Source organism: Triticum aestivum, chromosome 1D (genome assembly GCF_018294505.1).
Source record: "Triticum aestivum cultivar Chinese Spring chromosome 1D, IWGSC CS RefSeq v2.1, whole genome shotgun sequence".
NCBI lineage: Eukaryota > Viridiplantae > Streptophyta > Magnoliopsida > Poales > Poaceae > Triticum > Triticum aestivum.
The window spans coordinates 103474562-103495058 of NC_057796.1; the positions used below are offsets into that span (position 1 = coordinate 103474562).

Genomic DNA, 20497 nt, shown 5'->3' on the forward strand with positions numbered 1-20497 from the left:
GTGATCGTAGGCAAATTTTTTGAAATACTACGTTCACCAACAAATATTTCCAAACATCACCCTAAAAGGAAAAAAGAAATCTTGCTCTTCGCTCCATTGACTGAATAAATAAGAGCATCACAATATGTAATTCAACGATACCCCCTCTGTATATTACTTTACATATGTATATTTTAGGTATTGGTAATTATTTGTTGGCATAGTGTTTGTCTGCATTTGTCATATATGAGCCCATTATTGACTTCTTAAAATGTTGAGACCATTTTTTGTGGAGTTTGATGCTCTTGTTGTTATCTAGCCTCACATGATTTGACCGTTTGATGGAATTTAGGTTGATCCTTTGCTTTCAGATTTGTTAGCAAGTATTCATATCCTATTTGTTTCTTGTCAGTTAGAGAGAACAATGAACAAGTGTACTCCAGTTGCTTCTGTATGTAAAACAACTAGAATGCAATTAAGCGCCGTGTAGTACTAGCATATGATAGATTACTAATCGCAAATCACGGTGAAAGGCATTAGGAACACCAATTTACAACTGCGAGTAATCCCTTTTGAATACGGTGTCATTCATTACATGGGTGCATACTCACTATAGTTCGGCACATTTGAATAGTCAATGTCCCTCCCCCTCTCAGGCGCAAAAAAATGACAATGTCCAAAATGCATATACTTCTATCTATCACGACAATTTGTACCCTCACTATAAATGCTATTACTACGCAACTACCGCTTCTAATTACGAGTTCTTTTAGAATGATGGATCTACTTAATGAATTCAGCTTCTAAGAACTGTATTTATATGCCTATTTGACAATTTCCCTTTGAGTCTGAATGAATCACAGGAAATGGAGAGGTTTACTGAGAGTGTGGGGGGAATTTGCATGCTACTGTCCGGAAAAGTGGTAACAATCTACAGTATAGGATATGGAAGAGTGTAAATAGTAGTTGTATTTTGTTCTCCAAACATATCTTTCTCGGGCTAATACATGTCGTGTATTGAATCATGTTGTATTAAGACGTATCACACTGGAATTAGCTTGTCGAATGACTATATTTTACAATGGCGATTCAGAGGATCAACTACTAGATTTAATGCTCTAAATTTACAACATATCAAAGACCGAATGAATGAAAGAATACATTATTATCTCTATGCAGCAACATGACAATGACATCCCACCTTTGAAAATATAATTTGAGCAACATCACAAATATTGTGTATCTATTTAATTCAAATATATCAGGGATCATTTTCCTATATTGATGTGCATCTCATTTGGTTAACATTTGAGACGTGTGTTGCACGTGCGTGCTTACTAGTAATGTATAGTATAAAAGGATTAGATGAGAGATTTAAGAAATTGTTGACTTGATTAAAATTGGGTGATTCAATTCTAATTAGACACCTCAACTGATCGTGGGGCCTTTTAACCTATGTTCAAATTGGCCCTCCCACAATTAGATCGAACATGCTAAAATGCGTCAATCAGACGGAAAAATAAGGCCAGCCGGCCGCTGCCTAGCACGCGCCTTCTCAGAGTCAATCGATTCGCGAAACCGCCACGGCCCCACCCCCACAATCCACTCCGATTCCATCCACGTCTCCTGTATGGGATTTCTCGACTGCTCGTCCGAGTCGAATTCGGCTCTCCCACTTGTTTCAACCGCCATGACCCTTGAGCTATATAAGCAGGCCCCTGTTCCGCTCTAGGAGCACAGCCTGCGACGCTCTCGTAGTCAATCAAATTACAAACCAGCGTCCAAGTTCGTCCGCTGGTGTACGCGCAGCTAGAGTAGGCATGGCCACCGCCGTGAACGAGCACGTCCTGCTCAGCCAACCCGACAAGCTGGTCCTGCTCGCCGAGATCCCGGCCGCAGACTCGTGCGGCTCGTCGCAGCCCGACGTCACGTTCCGGCTGCTCGTCGAGCAATGCAGCGACTACGGCGGCGGCCCCGTGGACGTCGACACGATGGAGGACGTTTCCTGCCGCGTGCCGCTCCGCGACCTGGGCCGCCGGGGCGCCGCGGACCGGGCGTTTGCGGGCCTCGTGGCCAGGCTCAACAACCCGATGCTGCGCCCGGAGGTCGCGACGGAGGCCCGGAGGGCGGCGGAGCGCGGCGCGCTCGACGAGCTCGGCGGCGTGGAGTTCCGCCTCCGTGTCGTTTTCGTCGACGATGACGCGTCCGAGGAGCCGGCGGCGTCGGACGAGGACGAGAGCGGGAGCGACATGGAGTTCGGGGAATTCGACCTGAGCGGCGCGCGGAGCCTGCACGGCCAGCGGGCCGTCGCCGCGTACGAGGAGGACGAGGACGGCTGCGGCGCCCAGTTCATGGTGCGCCCGTACCGCGCGGGGGAGGGGGCGAGCCTGCTGCTGTCGAGCTTCGAGGCGCGCTCGGACGGCCCCGAGCTGACCGAGCAGCACGAGCTGACGTCGCATGACATGCGCCGCCTCGTGCACCTGGCGCTGGAAGGGGGCGCGAGCATGGAGGACGACGAGGCCTACCAGCGAGCGCTGGCCGGCGGCACGGCCGTGTCCTCGGCGTCGCGCGCCGCCATGGTCGACCAGGCGCTGCAATCCGCGAGCCACCAGCAGCAGCGGTCCAAGTCACCGAGCCCGATCTTTCCGATGCGCTCCGGATTCTGATGCCTGACGGATTGGAACAAACTTTCCTTTTTACGGGTCTTTTGGTTGGAACTTGGAAACCCCCACCGTGTAAAGTTGGAATACTATTTTCTTTTATTAGGGTCACAAGTTGGAAATTGGAATACTCTTGTGTGTAATGGCTCGCAACCGCTCGATCACATTGTAACTGTATGACTCTATCGAGTGACGACGTTTTTCTTAAGAGAGAGAATTATGTGTGTTCTAGCCATCGAAGTTCAATTATTTTCATTACAGGAAAAAAAGGTGGCTGCTTCTTACTCCCACCCTTCATAAATATAATATGTTTAAACTTTTTCTAAATCATATGTATATAGACACATTTTAGTGTGCTTGTTCACTCATTTCAATGCAGGTAGTTCATATTAAAAGGGAGCACGTGCTCCCAGGAGCAGAAATTTCTGATACTAAAATATCAAAAACAACTTATATTTGCGAACGGAGGAAGTGTCGGCTACCTTATCTTACGTACAGACACAATATTATATGTGTATTGCATCAGCCGTTGAAAATTTCATGTTTACTACGGTACGTGCTTGCAAAACTATCACAATGGACCCTCAATAAAAGACTGAGGCAGAGGTGGCGTACACTCAACAGTAGTATGACAGGAAACGAATCAAAGAGTGACAAGATACATAAGCAGCCTAGGAGACAAGTGAAAACTGTCAGAAGAAATGAAGCTGCAAACAGCATAGATTTTAAAATACGACATGCGCTGTTTATACAAACTGACTAGATTACATTTCTGGCAACTGTCATATCGCCAGTAAAGAAAGGTCGGCACAATAACTTAGAAAACCTGTAAACCTCACACAGCACCAAAAGCATCATCACTACAGATTGTACACGCAAAACAGAACAGCATAAAGACCCGATTGCAGTGGATTCCAAAATATACATGGCACACTGAACTAACGGAGAAAGGCAAAAGTCTAAGAAAGCAGATAACTGCGTCAACCAATTCCGTACCACACTAGCACTACGTTGGGGTGGGGTTGAGCTTGAGCAGAATGATGTCCATCTGACAGCTACAGTCGCATCATTGTATAACCAGCGAGACCTGCGTGTAGAAAGCTCTTTCAGTCGAGTAAACTTCTGCAGCAAATGTCAAACATAAAAACTACTCCAAGTATGAACCTTGATTCGCTCATCGTGGACCAATGTGTTACTACACTAGTCACCTAACTGCTTTTGGTAATTGGAAAATTTCTGGAGTTATTCAATACTGAAAGGTACCTTATAAAACTTCACAAAAGAGGATCTTAGGAGTCATGACTTAAAAGGTGTGTCTTTTGTTATTTACACGATAAACATAAAAACATGGTTAATGATTACTAGGGTTAAAGGATTTAGTAATGCCACTGCCAACGATCAGAATAGATCTATTTTCACACGACGACGTTCTACCAAATAAAAGGAGATTGCGAATAATGTAGGAATTGTTCAACAAGGTCATGTGAGAACAATGATCCAACTTTTCAGCAAGGTTTCGAGTAGCAATTCAAGTCAATATGCCCATATATCAAATCACACATTACCTTGGTATTTACACAACTAACTTCGACTCAAGTGCGGCCGCAACATTTGCATCTCCAAGGTCCTGTTTTCATTACATAAAGCTCATCATCTCATATCATGGAACACACATTATATATAAAAAATGGAGTACGAGAGTACCTCCATCCCCCATTTGATGTAGTCAGGTGATTCGCAAGCCTTGTATTCATCAACCAGACCCTCTATAATTTCTCGAGATTCATCAAATTCAGAGAGATCATTGTCCTGCATATTGTGGCCAGACAGATGATCAGCATATAAGGATAAGCTTCACACAATAATATGTAGTACTCCAGGGTATGTCCTAAGAAAATCACGTGGGTGGTTATGTTACTGGAGGAAAATAATATAGCTTCGATTTCCAGTCAGCATTACATAAAACTGCTAGCAAAGTGTCTTTGTTCTGTGTTATCAAAACAGGCTTTTGATCTTGAACAATAACATCGAGAGTTTCAGGTGCAAAGTATTTATAAATTCCACAAGCCTTATAACATTTATACCAACTTAAAAGTAAACAAATTCGAAACAACTAAGAAAAAATGAAGAAATATAGCGTTCTTACCGCAAACATCGGGAACTTCCTGTAGTTGTCAAGAAAGGCTTGCTTTTTCCTCAGCTTTTCATACTGCCCCAGACATTTGCTGAATAAGTGACGGATGCTAGTATGATTTGCTAACATCAAACCACTAACCTGTGGCAAAACATTGTTTATTAGAATGCTAGCATTAAAAAAAATACACCCTCTGTTCCCAAATGTAAGACATTTTTGCAGTTCATCACAAGAAAGAAAGATCACTTTACCCTGTGGGTGGTTTGAACATATGGTGATTTTCTTGACAATGCAACCTGTAGCAATTGAGATGCTCATAAATTAAAGTGTCAAGAATTTAAACTGAAATTTGCTCTAGTTGGGTGCTCACCTGAATGCTTGCAGGTCCCCACTCTACGAAGTTAACAAGCTTCCTTTCACGTATCCTTTGTAGGCTCTCATGGACCTACATACATGAGATGATGAGATGACCAAAGTTAAGCACCAAAGAATAGATAAATCAACAGGATACATAAAAACCATCACTAAGCTCCAGTTAATTGCTACTGGTCAATAAACATCATGATGAAAACCTACAGTGCTACATGTTTTTCAGGAACTTCTGATATTGAAATGGACAGACAGGGTTTGCTTCCTATGAACAAGGCAATGTGCAGTGCAAAGCCAAAGACATAAATTTTTACCTTTTGACTGTTTTATGTGAATGCATAGTGCCACAATTGTTAATATCATAATTAAGTTGGCATACATAAGCATTGCGCCAGTAAATCCATTTGACAGAACTGTACCTGTGTTGGGTCCACCTCTCCTTGAATGATGTTAAGTATGGAGATGTATTTAGCCTGACTAGCTTCCTTGGTACGAGCGTAAGATGACACCATTATGTTCTTTGTCTGTAAGATAAAATAGATAAAGGTTCAAACTCATGAAGACAAAGGAGATTAGAAAGCAACCTGGGGCAGGGGTAATATTACCTGCAGAAGTCGTCTCATAACATCTAATACTGTCGTCTTGCGTATCATGTTAACCTGCGGTGGCACACACAATCAAATCAGGTCAAGCATTTGTCACCAAAAAGGCAGAAAACAAAAATGTAGCAAGTCTGACACAAATACACTGGCCCTAAATTTCAGTCAAGCCAACTAGAAAGTTAATAAGTACAGAAGATGTAAATTCAAAGTGTAACAACTGGGGATGCAAAGTTACCTGTCGTTCAACGGTCAATGGAGTATAACCTGTCATAAGAAAATGGCACCTTGGAGTAGGAATCAAGGAGGCGAGAAGGCCAGCCAGATCATTATTCATATATCCAGGATACCTCAAGGTGGTTGTGCTTGCAGACATAACAGTGGAAACCAAAGAGTTTGTTTGTGCAAAAGTAGGATTTGCTAAATGAAGACGTTCAACGGCAATTCTGTTAAGAGCCGTATTGTCAAGAACAACCACACAGTCAGCATTCAGTGTCAGCCGCTTCAGAGTTAAAAGGGAGTTGTATGGTTGGACAACAACATCACTCGTTTCCATCTGGTTTGGAAAGACACTATATGTCTGTACAAGCTTCTTACTGTATCGATCATTTAGGGTCTCCAGCACATAAGAACCCATACCTGAGCAAGGGCAACATGGACTGCATTAGACAATTAAACAAAATACTAGTGTATAGTGAACAACATGATAGACACTCTTGCAATACAGCTATTAACAAAGAACTAAGAAGGAATGATAAAGTGAAAGGGAGGAATCAAACTACGAGATCCAGTTACCTGAACCAGTTCCACCAGCAATGGAGTGGCATAAAACAAAACCCTCGAGGCTATCACTTCCATCTGCTTCTCGATCTACCATGTCCATGATATCATCAACGACTTGTTCGCCCTAAAATTTGAGAATAGGATAGAGCATTAATCTAAAAGGTCTACTGGTATCTGAAATGCAAAATGCACAATTGGCTTATGGATGACACAATAGAAAACATGTAAACTTTGGTAAGCTTATAGTAACAATTATAAGTCTACTGGATGAAAACCAAGACACAGAGATGCAACTGCACCTGATGATATCCGCTAGCCCAATTGTTTCCGGCACCACCACCATGCTCAGACAAATATATATTCTCGTGGTTGAATAGGTTCTTGTACTCGCTGTTCTGTATTCCATTGATCACTCTTGGTTCTAGATCCATAAGAAGAGCCCTGGGTATGTAGTGCTGATCATCCGCCTGGTAGAAAAAAACATCCTTCCTGTCTCCTCCCTGCAGAGAAAACATCTCTATGACTCTCATCTTAACCCAGCTACAAGCATAGGCAAGATACATGGAAACAACAGATGATGCATCCATTGATTTTGTACAAAAACAGAAGTACTTGGATACCAGGTTCACTCTGGCATAATCAAGCATCTATATGACCCTCGTGCTAACCCAGCTACCAGCATAGGCTCTATAAATGGAAACAACAGATGGTGCACCCACTAATTTTAAACGAAAGCATAAGTAGCGAAACACTCGGATACATGGTTCACTTTCTGGCATAATCAAGACGCACTCTCACCAAAGTATTTCTCAAGGTTCTCAGATGCTGTACCAGTTGGGTTTAGCATGACTTATATGTACACTCATATGTACCAAACGCTTTCTTGTTACTGAAGACACCCTGCATTTAATCCTATAAACATGCATTTTGGCACTGTGCCTAATTCATGAATAACAAAACTCCCTTCAGAAACGACTATTAAACTCCAAATCAAAACTAACAGAAGCTATTGTGTCGACTGAAATCTATTAAGGTTCACCTTTTCGGGTGAGATTGTTCAATTATACTAGCATTGAAGTTACAGGCCTACCAGGTTCGCCATTTCACTAAACCCTGAAACCCATAATAAAAGGCTAAAAACACCGTGCCGCAACGAGGAACAGATCGAACACGCCGCGGCGCTCGCTGAACCGCAGCAATTGGCCGCGGAAAACGGCCACCACCGAACGAGCAATAGCGTCGGGCAGCCGGATCGGGAGACGAGAGAGGGGGAGAATAAGAAGAAGGCGTGCGGCGAGCGCGAGGGCGGGGGCGGACCTGCGTGGCGAAGTCCTCGAGGAGTCCGTCCTTGCCGATGCCGTGCTCGAGGCAGAGCTGCTTCCAGAACTCCATCCCGATCTGGTTCCCGCATTGCCCCACCTGTATCGTGATGATCTCGCGCGGCATCTCGTCGTCCTCCTCCTGCTCCGGCGGCGGCGGATGCTACGGCTAGGGTTACCGCGGGGGAGGGCGGGGGCGGAGGGAGACGTGGGGCTCGGCCGGCGGCGGCGGCGGCGGCCTAGGGTTTTGGGGTTGCTTCGTTTGGGCGCAAGGGCTGGCTGAGCCGTCCACCAACTGCGAGTGCCGTGGAGTGGAGGCGCTGGAGGGAAGTGGCGTGGTGTGGTGGGGGGTGGAAGCGCGAGGTGACGAGACGGAGAAACAGGAAGGGGAGACGGGGTTTGGGGGGTGGAAGTGGAACAAAATGCGAGAATGCGCGCAAATTTCGAATTTTCAGGTGCGCCGGATTCCTGGGATTTTTTCGCCAGAGTATAATGGGAAAGGTGGATATCAATTAATATACCTATTTTTCTTCGTTATAATCAAAAAGTCAATTTTCCTGGTCCTATGGATCTGGATCCAATGGTCATCATCTTCCTCCTACCCCACTCCACGGGTGGTCTTCTTTGTCCGCGAGCAGCATTGCTACCGCATGGCATCACCGTCTACCTTGATCAAGCCCCTGCCACTGTCGATCATAGTGCCGCAGTGCTCATCCCCCTAACATCAGGGTCTAGGGTTCGTTCCCTGCCACCAGTGGCCTACTAGCATTAACCCCTACCCGCTACATCGACGAAGTCTCATTCCTCAGCCACCAATGTTTGTTGTTCTCATGTCGTCGTTTGTTTAGCATGGTTACCACAACCACTTTGGCGAGGTCTTATTCATAGGGCATGCCAGTGTCATTGTTTGTCATGTAATTGGCATTTGTTTAGCATGGTTACCACAACCACTTTGGCGAGGTCTCATTCATAGGCCATGCCAATGTCATTGTTGTATGAATCTAGAATAACTAAACAAATACTCGCGCCCGCGTCTCAATCTCAACGCCCCCGCGTCACCTAACTCGGGCGACACGGGGGAACCTAGCGCCGCCGCCACAAAGCTCTCCTCCCCCCACTCCTCTGCATCACCGCCGCCGGAGGGGCCGCCGGCGAAGCCCGCGCGTGCCCCAGGGAGGGTGGCGGCGGGATGTTTTCTCCTCTTCCGCAGCGTAGCGCGCGCGGCGGTTGCATCTTCCCGGCGGCGCGGGCGGCTGGCGGGGTTGCGGGGACGACGTTCGCGCGGGGAGCGGCTGGATCCTGGCCGGGCTTGGCCGGATCTGGCTTCTCCGCCCTCGGTGGCTGCGGCGGAGTGGCGCGCGACGCGTCGGCGGGCCGGTGCTCGGCGGCTTCATGGAGGGGTTGTTGGCGCCGGCGAGGGGCTGCGGCGGGCGGCGTGCATCGACGACGTGGTGCTTGGCGGCTCCATGGTGGAGCTGTGAGCGCTGGCGGGCATCGAGGGCTGGCATCCGGGGCGGCGGCCCGGGAAGGTGGTTGACGTGTCGGCGGCTGTGGAGTTCGCGCGGGCGATGCAGCGGCCGCGGTGTGCTGGTGGTGGGAGGCTCGTCCTGCCTGTCTAGGCAGCTCGGCGACGGCGGTTCTTCGGCAGGTCACAGCTCCGGCGGCTCGGGCTGTGGCGTCTGCGTGCTGCGTGGTCTTTGGATCACCAGATCTGGCCGGCGGGAGGATGCGGGGTGGCAGTCTGCCCTTCCCTGCCCGGAGGACGTGCATCAGTCTTCGTGCTGGTGGTTTGCCGTGGTTGACTCGACAGCAAGGCGTGGTGGTGGTCCCTGCACGGTCATGGCGCTGTGGTTGTGCAGGGGTGTGCGGGTCAGTGGAGTTGCTTGCGTGAGAGTGGTGGTGTCGATGATCCGAGCGAAAGCTTGGCCGGTTCTTGCTGGCCGGCGGCGGCGGCGCCCGTGGGCGTCGCTTTCTTCCTTGGAGGCGGCGTCGAGGTGATTTGGGCATCCTTCACTCTCGGGTCAAGATCTTTGGGCGAAAGTCATGATCCTGGTTGGATCAGACGGCGGCGTCGTCTTCAACGTCGTATTCCCTCTTGGGGGTGCCGTCTTGAAGATCTTGGTCCCATTTGTGATTCCTGCAGGCTGGATGTGCACTACATGGCGGTCGGCAGGTGCCCGACCGGCGATGAGGTGATGTGGCGTTGCGACGTGTGTGGCAACGACGATGGTGGCGAGGAGAGCCGGGTCGCGACTTGTCCTTCTGATGCCGAAGGTCCGGTGCGCCAATGGGTGTGCCTATGTTGGCTTCTGGCTGTGATAGAGAAGTCGGAGCTGCGGGCGGCGGGGCCACTGCGGCAACGATGACTTTATGAGGGCGGTTTTCAACGAGCGGTGCTCTTCGGGTGTTGCGCTGGACTAGGTCGGTGCGAGGCTTAGCTTTCTCCTGTGATGCTCGTCGGCAAAATCGGAGCTGCCATGTTCTCGACGTTGCGGTCGACTATTTGGCGTTGCTTTGTTGTTCGGTGCTACCTCTCGACGGTTGTGTCGTGATTTTGTTGGTAGCCAGGTCGTCCGTGTGTGCCCTTTGTAAGGTTTGTAATTTAGGTTTTCGTCCGGTTTTCCTCTAATTAACCGAACAACTCTCTTCTTCCTAATCAATAAAAATGGCAAATCTTTTGCCTTGTTTCAGAAAAAAAATGTCATTGTTGTCGTGTAATTGGCAGCTCTGCCGCACATTTCAACGACATTTGAGACTGAGGTCGACTATGTTAAAGAAACACTTAGCCGGCTGAGCTGAAGAATAGATCGGGATAAAATGGTCGCATTGTTGGGATAAATGATTGCATTGCCTCGCTTTATTTTTATCCTATAAAACTGGGTCGTCCCCTCTATAAAGAAACTTCTATTGAGGAATGGGCGATACTTACAAAAGCCTCTTTTGTGTTTTTATAACTTCTTTTCTTGGTGTAATAACATTTATCGTGCTTGTCATTTTAATTTAAGATAAATATATACTCCCTTCGTCCTAAAATAATTGTCTCAAGCTTAGTGTACAACTTTGTACTAAGACAGAGGGAGTATTTGTGCAAGTAAATCAATTATGGACAGCTTACGGTGTGTTTCTTTAAAGTAAATATTAGTAATTACTATGTTTTACAAAATCAAGTCCACGTGTTATAACTATATTTTTTGTAATCAATGAATATTTTTCGAAGATTTTGGTACTTATGGCACGACAACTTGCACCAAATCTGCATCCAAAAAACTAGAGTATATATGGCGGTACTTAAGACAGCAGAGTTTCGAGTCCTTCAACCTGCAAACTTCTTTTCAGACATCAATTGAGCAGTCTTAAAAATACATTGCGGCGAGAACGCCGATTATTTGAACAACCCTGGCTAGACTTACACTCAATAGGTGAAACAACAAAGAAATGAAGGCAACAAGAACCAAATCACCACCCCATGACTAATAATATCTGAACACGCTACAAAATGTGTAACTATTTTTTCCCTGGGTACCATGATGTGGCACCAGCAGGCTGCAAAAGCTCCTTGTATGGCTAGGGTTGCCGATCTCGTTGCGGGGAAGACAGCAGGCTCGTGATGAAACTAAGGACCTTCAAGAGCGGCTGGGGTGGATGATTTGGCTCACGCTCCTGCCCGTCTTTAGGCTGCAACTGGTTCATTTACAGAATGAGAGACACCTGAATTAACCTGTTGGGAAAGAAAGCATGGCTTACAGCTGTTCAGAGTCATGCCTGAGAATTTTTCTAAGCGGCTGAATAGTTAACACATCGATCTGTACCTTGGCCGCTTTGAAGAGTTCGTCAAGGACTTCGGATAACGTTGGGTGTGCATGAACAGCAAGCTTAAGTTCCTGCAATGGCGGAGGCCATTGTGTTACTATAAACTAAACTGCTAGGCAATGGAGGGGAGTAAAGAAAAAATATCAGCTATACTCACTTGTAAACGAGTTCCTAGGGCAATGGCATTTGATGCCTCGTGGATGAGGTCAGCAGCATGCAAACCCAAGATGTGAACACCAAGAATTTCTCCCGTGTCAGGTCGGTAGATCATCTGCAAAGAGGGACAAACATTGTCAAACTCAAAATATGACAGTGGATGCAAAACTGTGATCCCCTAGAGCAAGGTCTGAAAACAATGCAACAAGTAGAAAACTTTATGTTAAAACAGAATCACCTTAGCAATTCCATCGCCTTCATTTTCTGCCAAAGCTTTCGTGTTGGCCTTAAAGCTGGTCTTAACAACACTGACCTCAAATCCTTCGTTATCAGCCTTTTCTCTGGCTTGCGGCTGCAACATATTCAACACACCCAGTCAAGTGTTTTTCTCTTTTCGAGATATGGTACATATCAAGTGCAGTAACAGAATGCATTAAATTAGTTTTAAAGAAAATATATTAAAAAATGTTTTTTTAGTACAGATGGAAAATGCATGAACAAGACAGAACAAGGAGTTAAGATCCTCGACTTACCTCTGTCAGCCCAACCATACTGATTTCTGGATGAGTGAAACAAGCGGCTGGGATGCTTAAATGGTTTAGAATGTGGTCCCTCCCAGAGATTTGCTCAACGACTACATATTCATAGAATTACACATTACACAACTATAGCAACCAGCACTCATAGGAGCAACAACACAAGTGCATGTATCAAATACTTCGGAAGTACCTGAGATTCCCTGTGCACTGGCAGCATGGGCAAGCATGAGTTTACCATTCGCATCTCCAATGCAAAATAAATTCGGTACCTACAACATATCATATGTTAATATCCAAACGGGCCATTGGGAAACAATTGCCCAGTGTAACAATTTGTTTATGCAACATACCACATTGCCATCAGCATCCGTGACTTGCATCCGCTCATCAACAGGAATAAAACCACGCTGTGTAACAACATTAATCTGAAGAAAAAACAAATTATATCCACGGCTAATAAAACTGCAGCATTTTCTTCTGATAGCTACACTTTCAAGTACTCACATTTTCCAAGCCAAGCCCGCTGGTGAATGGTGCTCTTCCAGTGGCTATAAGGGCTGCGTCCACCTACACACACAAATTTCCGCTCACATAAAAGCCATTGTCAAAGTGCAGCAAATATGTTGTTTATATTTCCTACTTACATGAATGAGCTAAGCAAGAATGGTCATAAATAGTTGATATATTGGCAAGTGTGGAGTGGAAGATATGTAGCAAAAATTTACTCGATTAAATCATCCATCACAAGATGATAGAAATAATCAAAGTGTGCATGTGTTGTACCCTAGTAGAAACATAGCCAGCAGAACTGCAATTGTAACACCTGCGTAAAAGAACAAAAATATATTTAAAACGTAATTTACCTCAAGGGTTTCTTTGTGTTCCTTCGTTTTGGCATCAATGAGCTCAATCAACACAGGCTTTCCATCCTTTGCCGGAGTAATCTTGAGGCAAATGCATCAACAATTCAATATACATATGATGGATGATGAATCTATTTTATCTAAAGATTCTACTGTGTGAGAAAAGTTAAGAGTGGATGATGAAATCAACCTTGCTTGCAAAAACACCAGTGTGATAGTCAATTTTCCTTGTATTGATAAGGACTCTCTGGGCCAATTTTGCGATTTCAGGATCAAAACCAGGCATCAGCTGGTCAAGAGCTTCAACAAAGGTAACCTGCTCGATCAAAATTGTGTAACTTTAGGCCATACATTACAATATAATCAGCATACACCTGTAAGCAGCATTTGGTCCAAACATTTTGCTACAATATCTAACAGAATCCTCAAGCACTTTCTGAAGTCGAATATGTGTGAGTATCTGCATGCCGGTAAAATAATAATAACATATGCAAAGCAGAAGGTGTAAAGATGCAAATGATAGGAATCTTTTGCAAGTAATCATGTAACCAGTAATCATGTTTCTGCATTGAAGTGACTGCATGGGAACACTATCAGATAAACACAGATATTCCTAAAACATGATTAAATCCACTCTTTCAAATTTGTTGACAGCAAGAACTTTCAGTTACCTCGCTTCCTAGAGCTGTGTACACATCGCTGAATTCAAGTCCAATATAACCACTTCCAACAATAGCTATCCAGTCCGGAACGGATTCAAGTTTTAATGCATGATCACTAGTAAATACAGTCTTGCCTGCACAATAACAAACAGTATTAGAGAAATAAAATAAGAAATGATAATCAATACAAGCGCTAGCAATAAGTGTCAAGATTCGTGCAATGGAGTCGACAATTGTTGGAAATGGTTACAATTTTTTTTGTATTATATCTTCCTTCGTATCACTTAGAGAAACAAAATGTACTCCACTTGAACTAAACTCCAGGACAATTGGAACATCACAAAAAATTTAAAAAGGAAAAACTGCATCAACATAAGCTACCACAGCTAAATAGTATTTAAGTGTATATGAAAAATGGTCATTGTACTACATTATTAGAATAGCTTGCATGTCTGTTTTCTGTTCTTAATTTGCAGGTTGGAGTTCAAACGAAATTTTTAATGAATACAATAAGTATGGAAAAAGATTCTGAATATCAAATAGGTAGTGTAATTAATCTAGAAGAATGATCCATCAAGAGAAGAATCAGCACTTACCGTCAATTTCTATGCCCTTGGGAACAAAAGGAACTGATCCAGTGGCAATGATGATGTTCTTTGCAGTGATTTCTTTTTCTGGAAAACCAACTTTTCCGTATCGTACCTTTTGCTTTCCCTGATCACATCATGGATGGAAATAAGTAAATCAATAAACGAAATTCTGATGGTTCGAATGCATGCACTATTCTATGACAATTCCTGCATGGTAGGGCTGTAAACATACAACAACAAGAAACCCATTCAATCCCAAACATGTTGTGGTAGGCTAGAGTTGAAATGAAACCCATACGATTTCGAAACCTAGTTATGGTTCTGGTACGTGGATATCTAACTTCCATGCACCCCTGTCCATGCTATCACCATAAACAGAGCCACACATATTCCATGCTATCACCATAAACAATAGATCATGCTATATAATTTATAACCCAACTGGTTGAATCAAGCAGTTGCGGCTTGCAGTCATTATATATGCCTATCTCGGACATTCAGTGGCTCCAAAACTAGCTAGAACTTGGCTTTCCTTCAGCAATCAATGCAAAGTTTGGCGAAATCAACAAGCATGCATGAGACATGCAAATACGTTTCCAGATACAGTCATCAACCTTTTATGTCAGGCCTGTTTGTAGGATATGCAATCAAAAAACTTTAGCATATATAATTCTTCGGAAAGTGTTAGCTTACAAAGGTTGATAGAATTTGTATGCAATTAAAAAACTTCTAACTGTACACGCAGCAAGTAAATGATTTACAGAGGACATACCACAATTTTGCCAAATCCAGTTAATATATCCACTCCCATAGCCTTCATTGAATTAGTCAAGTTACTTCTGATTTTGGAGGCAAGATTATTTGCATGATCAGCAACAGCTTGTCTGTCATATCCAGTTGAAGAAACCTAATATAAGGCAGAATATGTTCAACGATTAATTGATTGTGCAGGACAAATGATGTAACATGGAAGAATGAAAAGGCAGCACATGCCGACAGGTAATGGCTGTAACTTGTAAGGACAGAGCATACTTCTGGTAAAATATACTAGTAAATTTAGGACAACTCACATGATAAAGGGCAACATAAACATATAGAAAACTCAAAGCATTGTGAAGAACAAATAAGGGAAGATTAATAGAATTGACATGGGTAATTTCTTAGAAATAGTTATCAAGGTTATATACACTCCATGAGATAAGTGTTAAACAGGCATGCTGAAACTCAAACTGTTTATCTTCCTATATGCTTACTGTTGAATTGTTGACTTTGTGAACCTACTCAAAGACTCCTGATGCTTAGCATTTAGCAATATGCATGTATAGTCGTAACACATTCTATGACCTGTTCTCAACCCATCATCATTGCATCCAGTTATACCTGCAGACCCAGGGACTTCATGTGATGTTCATCATGAAGCTCTCTCATCCGACCACTGACAGCAAGAAGTGCTTTGGACGGAACACAGCCCCTGTTCACACAGGTCCCACCCACAACATCTCCCTCGATAATGGCGGTTTTCAACCCCTGCACCAATTGGACAACATATAAACATGAAGAAATGAGAAATAGTGATCGAAGCAATGTCAGACATACTTATAATTCTGTAAGCTTCTTTGCTTGTATGTTATAGAAGGAATTGAAGTTCAGAACAAAAAGGTGGGCATAGTTCTATTTCTCGGTTATATCACCAAATGTGGAGAAGGCAGACTAACTTCAACAATCCAATTACACTGCCAACAGGTCAACATCCAGTCCAAAGAGAACTGGATTTAACAGATCACGAGGAACCCTGCAGATACTGCATGAAATCCTCGAGCAAAAACATAGACATCAATTCACTATATTTAAACAGAATTCCCAGCTCCAGCACCGGTTGCTAATCGAAGCTCGCAAATTAAATGTGAGTTTTAGCACGGTATGAAGAGTAACGTGGTTTAACTCTGAAGAGTTGACAGAAAATCATGAACACAAGGAGAAGCAGCACTGACCTCCTCCACGGCGTGGAGCGCAGCGCCGTGCCCACCGACGCCAGCTCCGATGATTACGAGGTCGTAATCGAACCCGTCGCCGCTCCCCGCCGCGCCGTTCGCCGACGCAGCCGCCCTCAGCACCGCGCGCCTGGTGGCCGCCGCGGCGTGCGAGGCCCGCAGCGAGGCGCACGCGAGAGCATCGCCCCGGAGCCCGCAGAACCGGATCTCGCCGGGCCGGCGCCCCGCCGCCGCCTTGGATCTGGCGCCTCCGCTGGCGATCGCCGAGGCGGAGGCCGAGGCGGAGATGGAGACGGAGTGCATGGCGAGGCGAGAGGCTGGCTAGGAGGCTCGCGCTCGGGGCGTGTGTGGTATGAAGGGGAGCGGGGCAAGCGCGGGCGGAGATGGCGAGAGTGGAGTGTGGCTATGCTGGCCTTGGGGGTTTACGCGAGGGGCGGAGGATTCGAAGCGGGGAGGAGGCGGAGGAAAAGAAGACGGCGCTGTGAGGTCGGGTCCACACGTCAGTGTAGGTAGTTACGGCGGGTCAAATGTTTGACAAGAAAAATAAGGCACTCTCCATAGCCGTTCGATGCGGTCCTCCTCTATCGCAACACCGGTGATGTTAGGCCAACTCGACCCCAAAATGTCCGTTTTAGCATGTTTTCGTCCGTTTGGGACGGCAATGGGTCGTCCATGTCTACTTGGGGCCGTTGGGTTGTCGGTGCGCCTAACGCGCGGCCGCACCTCAAATAATGTCGGGGTGAACGTGATTAAAAAACGCAAAAACTAGAATAAAATGGCGAAAAAAATAAAATAAACGCAAACATAATTAAACATCACGGCCACAAAACGGCCTAGTTCCATAGTTCACATAGACATAATTAACATAAAAAAACAAAAAAAAACGCCGACCGCGCGCTCCTGCCGTGCCCGTTGATGTCATGGTCGTCGCCGTCTTCTCAGTGGCCGTCGTTGTCGTCGTCATCGCTGACGAGGTCGACGTAGGCCGGCGGCGTCCAGAGGTGGGACGGCGGTGCCTGGTACACGGGAGCTTGCTGGAAGGCGGGAGGTGCCTGCACCACCTCCTCCCGTGGCGACGCCTCGCGCTCCGGTGACCGCGGCGGCGTGGGGCACGAGTTCACGCCCCCCACGTCGTCGGCCATGCCCGGAGCCGTGCACGACCAGCTCCATGGCAGAGAGGGCCATCATGGTCTCCAGGCCCTCCCACTGGCGCTCGTCGTGCGTGTTCATGGAGTCTTCCATGACACGTTGAAGGAGCCGGGCCTCCTCCTCCTCTGTCATGAGAGGAGGAGGTGGTGGCGACGGAGAGGGTGACGGCGACGGCGCGGCGTGATGCCGCGCACCATCCTACGCCCGCGCAGTTGGGGAGGGCTCGAAGCGCGCGTGCGGCGCTCACCTGGCCGCCGCGGCCCCGACGAGGTGTCAGCGAACAAGGAGGCGCGCCGCGTGTCGTGCTCGTCCCGGAACCACATGCCCCAGAGGTCGGAGTCGACAACGTACCTGGGGTCGTAGTAGAGGTTGTCTGGCAGGAGGCGGCGGCGGCGTTCGATCTCCTCGCGGCGCGCTCGGCCGCTCGTCGGGATCGGCACCCGGTCGGCGGAGAGATGCCAGTTATTGGGGAGGTGAACGTCGCTCCAGGGGAGCGGCGTCCTCGTCTCCCAATAACGATAGCAAACATCTGCGTGGATGTAGTGGTGGTCGTGCTCGTCGACAGCCGTAGGGGCGATGGAGAATGCGGGCGGCGCGGGGGCCCTCCGTGGGGCATGTCGTGGTGGTGAGGCGGCCTCATTTTTGACGCCGCCGCGGCGGCGGCCCGAGGACGAGCCAGCCTCGTGGTCGTGCGCCCCCTTGCGGCCGGTGTTCCACCACCCCATGGTTGTGTGGCGGTCGGCCGACGAGATCGAGGATGGGGAGAGGGAGAGCTAGGGTTTGGGGAGTGTCGGATTTCGAGGAGGTGGCGCGGGCTTGAGTGGGGAGTGTGGACTGCGACCGGTCCACAGCTTCCCATTTAAGAAGGACGGCGCCCGTTCGCCTGGGTGGATGACAGGTGGGGCCCATCGCGCGTGCGCATTTATGTTGGCCAGTGGGAGGTAGGTGGTCACCTGCCACGCGGCCCGACGTGAACGAGTGGCGCGTCCGTTTGCTGTCCGTTTGGACCCAAACCGGGCGCATGTTTGCGCTCGAAATGGGTCGGGCCGGACACAAAACGGACAAGATGGGTCCAGGCTGTCGCGTGCTGGGCCGTCTGGTTTGTCCGTTTTGCCCCAAACGGACGGGGCCGGACGGGATGGGGTCGCGCGCTAGAGTTGGCCTTAGAGCATCTCCACTCATTCGGCCTCCCAGCGCACCCGGCGATTGCGTTTTGGCCTATGCGTCGGCGATTTTTTCACCCTGTGGGCGACCTAGTTCCCAGCCGCGCCCCCAGGTTTCGGCCCCAAGACGCACATAAATTCAAACTTGTCTTTCCCGCTGCCAAAAAAACGCCACAAGTTCGGCGATCATCATGCCATAGTTCGGCGATTATCATGCCACAGTTCGGCGATCACCATGCCACAGTTCGACGATCAAACATACACGAAAGTTTGGCATTCAAAGGAAGGACGCGTAGACAAAGGAATGCATCAAACGACGGGCTCCTCTGGCGTGGGACCGGCCGGCATCGGTGTGGCTTCTGTGGTCGGGCTGGTCGGCGTCGACGTGGCTTCTGTGCTCGGCGTCGACGGGGCTTCATCGCTAGGGCTAGGCGTCGGCGTTGGGGTCGGCATGGGCGTAGGCGCGGTGGTCGAAGGCATCTGGTTCAAGATGAGGCCGCACTCCGCCAGGTACCACGCCTTGACCAGCTCGTCCATCGTCAACACGTCCGCCCCCATCAAGAACGCCATGTCGGTGTTCCTCTTCTTCGTGGCGACGTTGGTCCTAAGAAGGTCGAGCTTCACGTTTCCTGCTTCGTCATCAACGCCGACTACCGCGCGTAGGATTTCTCCTCCCTCTTTGCGACGTTATTCTTGGCGTCGGCGATGCACTGCTCGATCGATGATTACAGCCACTCGGCAGCCGATGTTGCGTCCCTCGCCGTCTTGGCTCTTTTGTTGCCATCAGGGCCCCCATCCGCCACCCAGCGGCGGCGCGTCCTGCTTGTACATCTCCTTGGCCTTGGCGAGGGTGAGCCAGACCTCCCTCCACTTCTTGCACGACTCGATCCGGGAGAACACGTGAAGGAACTTGAACTCTTGGTCGTTGTTGTCCCGGCGATACATGTTGAACATACGAACCATCTGTCTAACCGAAGAACAAGTGTCAACGACGTACACGGCGAAAGAAGTGAGCCGACGGCTGGACATACCTGACCCTCGACGTTGGCGCCACTTTTCGGGCAAGCCGCGATCTCATGCCATTTTTTGCAGGCCGCCTGGATGATCGCCCAAAGGTTCGACATGGCCTTGTCGCCACGCTCCATGTGGATGGTGGCGAAGTAGGGTCGACCAGCTTGCGCTCATCGAACGCCGACTTGATCCGTCTCCAGTACGTGTCGGCGTTCTGATTCAAGCCGGTGATCGGGTCGATGCTGACGGTCTTCCATGCTTCGGTGAGGCACTCGTCTTCCTAAGACGTCCACTTGACGCGCGGCTCGCCTGGCCTGGCATTGGCCGCCCGCTTCTTCTTTCTCCTTTTCCTCGATGGTGTCGGGTCCATCTCCTCCTCCTCTTCCTTCCCCCCTCCTCAGCGTCGTCGAGCTCATCGACCATGTCGACGGCGGTGTCTATTGTTTCGTCTTGCGCGTGGAACCCGGGGTAGGAGGCGGCGGCGACTAAGCCGCTCGTGATGATCTCGTCCATGTCGGTGTCGGTCGCGTCGGGGTTGCCGAAATGTGGTGCCGAGGCGTGTGCAAAGGGTAGGGCGGCCCGTCGTAGAGGCGGCATCAGCGAGGCTGAGTACACTAGCAGCGAGTGTCGGTGTCAAAACCGGCGGATCTCGGGTAGGGGGTCCCGAACTGTGCGTCTAAGGCTAATGGTAACAGGAGGCGGGGGACACAATGTTTACCC

General features: G+C 47.9%; 2 protein-coding genes across 3 annotated transcripts; both read right to left on the bottom strand.

The window, feature by feature from the left end:
- Window positions 1-3329: 3329 nt before the first annotated feature.
- Window positions 3330-8231, bottom strand: LOC123180579 (tubulin gamma-2 chain). The gene is made up of 12 exons (XM_044592655.1): window positions 7842-8231; window positions 6824-7024; window positions 6537-6648; window positions 5980-6380; window positions 5748-5801; window positions 5562-5666; window positions 5144-5218; window positions 5025-5069; window positions 4786-4914; window positions 4344-4448; window positions 4205-4266; window positions 3330-3726 (listed from the first exon to the last, which is right to left on the bottom strand). Exons 1-11 carry the CDS (start codon window positions 7968-7970, stop codon window positions 4213-4215), a joined length of 1410 nt encoding a protein of 469 aa, XP_044448590.1. The 5' UTR covers window positions 7971-8231; the 3' UTR covers window positions 3330-3726; window positions 4205-4212.
- A 2914-nt stretch (window positions 8232-11145) lies between these two features.
- On the bottom strand, window positions 11146-16897 carry LOC123180580 (dihydrolipoyl dehydrogenase 2, chloroplastic). Of its 2 annotated transcripts, none has more exons than XM_044592656.1 (15): window positions 16455-16897; window positions 15844-15990; window positions 15236-15370; window positions 14470-14587; window positions 13883-14007; window positions 13402-13527; window positions 13212-13292; window positions 12853-12915; window positions 12699-12773; window positions 12539-12617; window positions 12343-12443; window positions 12048-12161; window positions 11811-11924; window positions 11653-11724; window positions 11146-11524 (listed from the first exon to the last, which is right to left on the bottom strand). In XM_044592656.1, exons 1-15 carry the CDS (start codon window positions 16755-16757, stop codon window positions 11408-11410), a joined length of 1770 nt encoding a protein of 589 aa, XP_044448591.1. In that variant the 5' UTR covers window positions 16758-16897; the 3' UTR covers window positions 11146-11407. The 2 variants fall into 2 exon arrangements, with proteins under 2 accessions (XP_044448591.1, XP_044448592.1); XM_044592657.1 differs by having other exon boundaries at window positions 11146-11561; window positions 16455-16896.
- Between the last annotated feature and the right edge of the window lie 3600 nt (window positions 16898-20497).

Excerpts from the sequence above, each read along its gene's own strand:
- LOC123180579 (XM_044592655.1), bottom strand. The coding sequence starts at position 7,970 with ATGCCGCGCGAGATCATCACGATACAGGTGGGGCAATGCGGGAACCAG. Across the intron at positions 4,915-5,024 it reads ATGTTCAAACCACCCACAGG|GTTAGTGGTTTGATGTTAGC; the intron begins GTAAAGTGATCT and ends GTTTTGCCACAG. Across the intron at positions 4,267-4,343 it reads ACATCAAATGGGGGATGGAG|GACCTTGGAGATGCAAATGT; the intron begins GTACTCTCGTAC and ends TAATGAAAACAG.
- LOC123180580 (XM_044592656.1), bottom strand. The coding sequence starts at position 16,757 with ATGCACTCCGTCTCCATCTCCGCCTCGGCCTCCGCCTCGGCGATCGCC. Across the intron at positions 12,774-12,852 it reads GCGGGCTTGGCTTGGAAAAT|ATTAATGTTGTTACACAGCG; the intron begins GTGAGTACTTGA and ends TTTTTTCTTCAG. Across the intron at positions 12,618-12,698 it reads CGGATGCTGATGGCAATGTG|GTACCGAATTTATTTTGCAT; the intron begins GTATGTTGCATA and ends GATATGTTGTAG.